The 409-nt window shown below is 40.6% G+C and overlaps 2 protein-coding genes across 2 annotated transcripts in view; one reads left to right on the top strand and one right to left on the bottom strand.

Moving 5' to 3' along the window:
- The window catches only part of LOC116686444 (oocyte zinc finger protein XlCOF7.1-like), a 588,898-nt gene that overhangs the window by 530,237 nt on the left and 58,252 nt on the right, over positions 1-409 (top strand). The window lies entirely within an intron of this gene.
- The window catches only part of LOC116686445 (RE1-silencing transcription factor), a 47,904-nt gene that overhangs the window by 14,845 nt on the left and 32,650 nt on the right, over positions 1-409 (bottom strand). Inside the window, exon 7 of the mRNA XM_032511459.1 lies at positions 1-179. This exon is cut by the window's left edge and continues 279 nt beyond it. Coding sequence (XP_032367350.1) covers positions 1-179 — 179 coding nt within the window. The remainder of the gene's footprint in view (positions 180-409) is intronic.

Consider the following 409-nt stretch of genomic DNA (forward strand, 5'->3'; position numbering starts at 1 on the left):
TGGTGATATCAGCCTCCTCCAGCCCTTGAAGATGCTCTCCCTCTTGACTGCTCCACAGTTCCTCCCATTCATCTTTAATGTGTGGGGGGGCCTCTGGCTCCAGCTGGTCCATACTGGAGCTACACTTCTGCTGCTCAGGGGGAACCACTTCTTTAACCACCAACAGCTGCTCAACATCTGTAGGAAACAGAATGAAGAACAGACATTAATGACAACTACCCAAACTAAACTCAAACCAATGATAATGAGAGCTATTTTGTATCATAAATACAAAGAGAATCAGCAAAATAAATATTAATGACTTAACCAAACATTTAGATTTTAGTTATTTCATGACTTTTCCCAAGACCTTCAAGAATTGTAATACTCACCACATCTTGATACATGTTTCAGAGAGTTTAAAGCTGAC

This window comes from Etheostoma spectabile, unplaced genomic scaffold, assembly GCF_008692095.1.
Source record: "Etheostoma spectabile isolate EspeVRDwgs_2016 unplaced genomic scaffold, UIUC_Espe_1.0 scaffold378, whole genome shotgun sequence".
Classification (NCBI taxonomy): Eukaryota; Metazoa; Chordata; class Actinopteri; order Perciformes; family Percidae; genus Etheostoma; species Etheostoma spectabile.